General features: G+C 41.8%; 1 protein-coding gene across 2 annotated transcripts in view; it reads right to left on the bottom strand.

Moving 5' to 3' along the window:
• Nucleotides 1–1,401, bottom strand: part of LOC107704204 (SRSF protein kinase 2-like) — a 17,043-nt gene extending 15,642 nt beyond the window's left edge. Inside the window, exon 1 of one of the 2 annotated variants that reach the window (XM_016507093.1) lies at nucleotides 1,356–1,401. In XM_016507093.1, the coding sequence (XP_016362579.1) occupies nucleotides 1,356–1,357 (2 nt within the window). In that variant the 5' untranslated portion in view covers nucleotides 1,358–1,401. Of the gene's footprint in view, nucleotides 1–173; nucleotides 345–1,355 lie in introns of those variants that run through there. The other variant, XM_016507092.1, reaches the window with a different exon arrangement.
• Nucleotides 1,402–1,522: the final 121 nt, after the last annotated feature.

Below are 1,522 nucleotides of genomic sequence, written 5' to 3'. Positions count from 1 at the left end.
GTGATAATACCGTATACCGTGATAAAAGCATTAGCAATTAATCGCAACATGAAAATTTGATACCAGCATATCCCTAGTTAGGGTTAGATCTCATTGCCTAGCTGAAGTCTCACCATGGCTGTCTTGTATAGGAACCGATCACACACACACACACACACACACTCTCTCTTTACCTGCGTTTGGCTCGATGCCGTAATCGCAGTGCACTGAGCGCTAAACCAAACGTCCTGCTGGAATGAGAGTGACTATGATCCATAATGATGGAGGGATGTTTGGCTAAAGTCTTCTGCTCCAGAACAGTCTGTCTCTCCCTCTCTGGGTCTCTGAGACGCTTTCAGGGAACGAGAGCGACGCCAAGAATCTCATGACCAATTCACACACAGCCCAGAACTCACACTCACACACAACAAATCTTCTTCTCATTTCAGCAGTTCCACAGTTCCAGCAGTTCCACTTGCGTCGGTGGATGTTTTTCAGTGGCAGACGCTGATGTCTACAGAGCAGAGATGTCAGTATAATGCTGATATAAATGACAGTAAAGCAACTCGAGCATTACAGTGATTCAGACGCCTAAATGCTTCTATGAAACAGCAGCAACAGAAGTAATGTTCACTGAAGAGTTACATTTATCAGAATAAACCATTCATCTTCATTATATATTTCAGTAAACAAGAAGGCAGTATAAAGCTAAACGTAACCCTACTGGTGTATCGATGCACCTGCAGAAAGAAAGTGACATCAGCACTCCTGCTCGACCAATCGGAGTCCAGGACAGTGTAAAATACAATTTAATAACTACAAAGATCTACTTTATCTATATGTACTACAAGTTAATTATTATTCATAATCCTTAAAAGAGACACACGTTTGTTAGTCAGCCAAACAGACGCGGTTTACAACGACACACATACAGCCACGCCACTAACCACTAGTGACTAGTACTCTTCAGCTGAAATAAGAACATTAGACAGGTTATTTACTGGTTTACTGGGTCAGTCCATCTCAAGTGGTCCAAAAACTGCTGGTTACTTGACCGTTTCTAATTTGAACGAGTACCTCTATGTATTGGTAATGCAAAAAATAAAAGAAAATTTACTTGGTTTAAGCACAGCAGCAGTCTCTAACCCAAACACACTAAAGAGGTTAAAGAGGTCTTGACAGAAACCTCAAACATCGTATATTCTGCTGTGGCTGACAGAGTAAAGAAAGTCCTACAGGTCTGAGACATGAGGATGAGTGAATGACAACAGAATTTCTGTGAACAGTTCCTTTGAGCATCTGTACACTGGTAGGGATACACAAAATAATACACAATATATAAAATCAATAAATCACATTCCACAGCACCTACTCACATGAGAACACAAAGCCCTTTTCATACTGGAGAATGTGCAGCTGAACTAGTCTCTGGAGCTCGCTGATAGTCAGCAGACAGACTGATCACTGGACATGGACACACACACACACACATACACACACACACACACACACACACACACACACACACACACACACACACACA

This window comes from Sinocyclocheilus anshuiensis, unplaced genomic scaffold (assembly GCF_001515605.1).
Source record: "Sinocyclocheilus anshuiensis isolate Anshui unplaced genomic scaffold, SAMN03320099.WGS_v1.1 scaffold1228, whole genome shotgun sequence".
Taxonomy (NCBI): domain Eukaryota; kingdom Metazoa; phylum Chordata; class Actinopteri; order Cypriniformes; family Cyprinidae; genus Sinocyclocheilus; species Sinocyclocheilus anshuiensis.
This window is presented reverse-complemented; position numbering and strand designations above follow the sequence as displayed.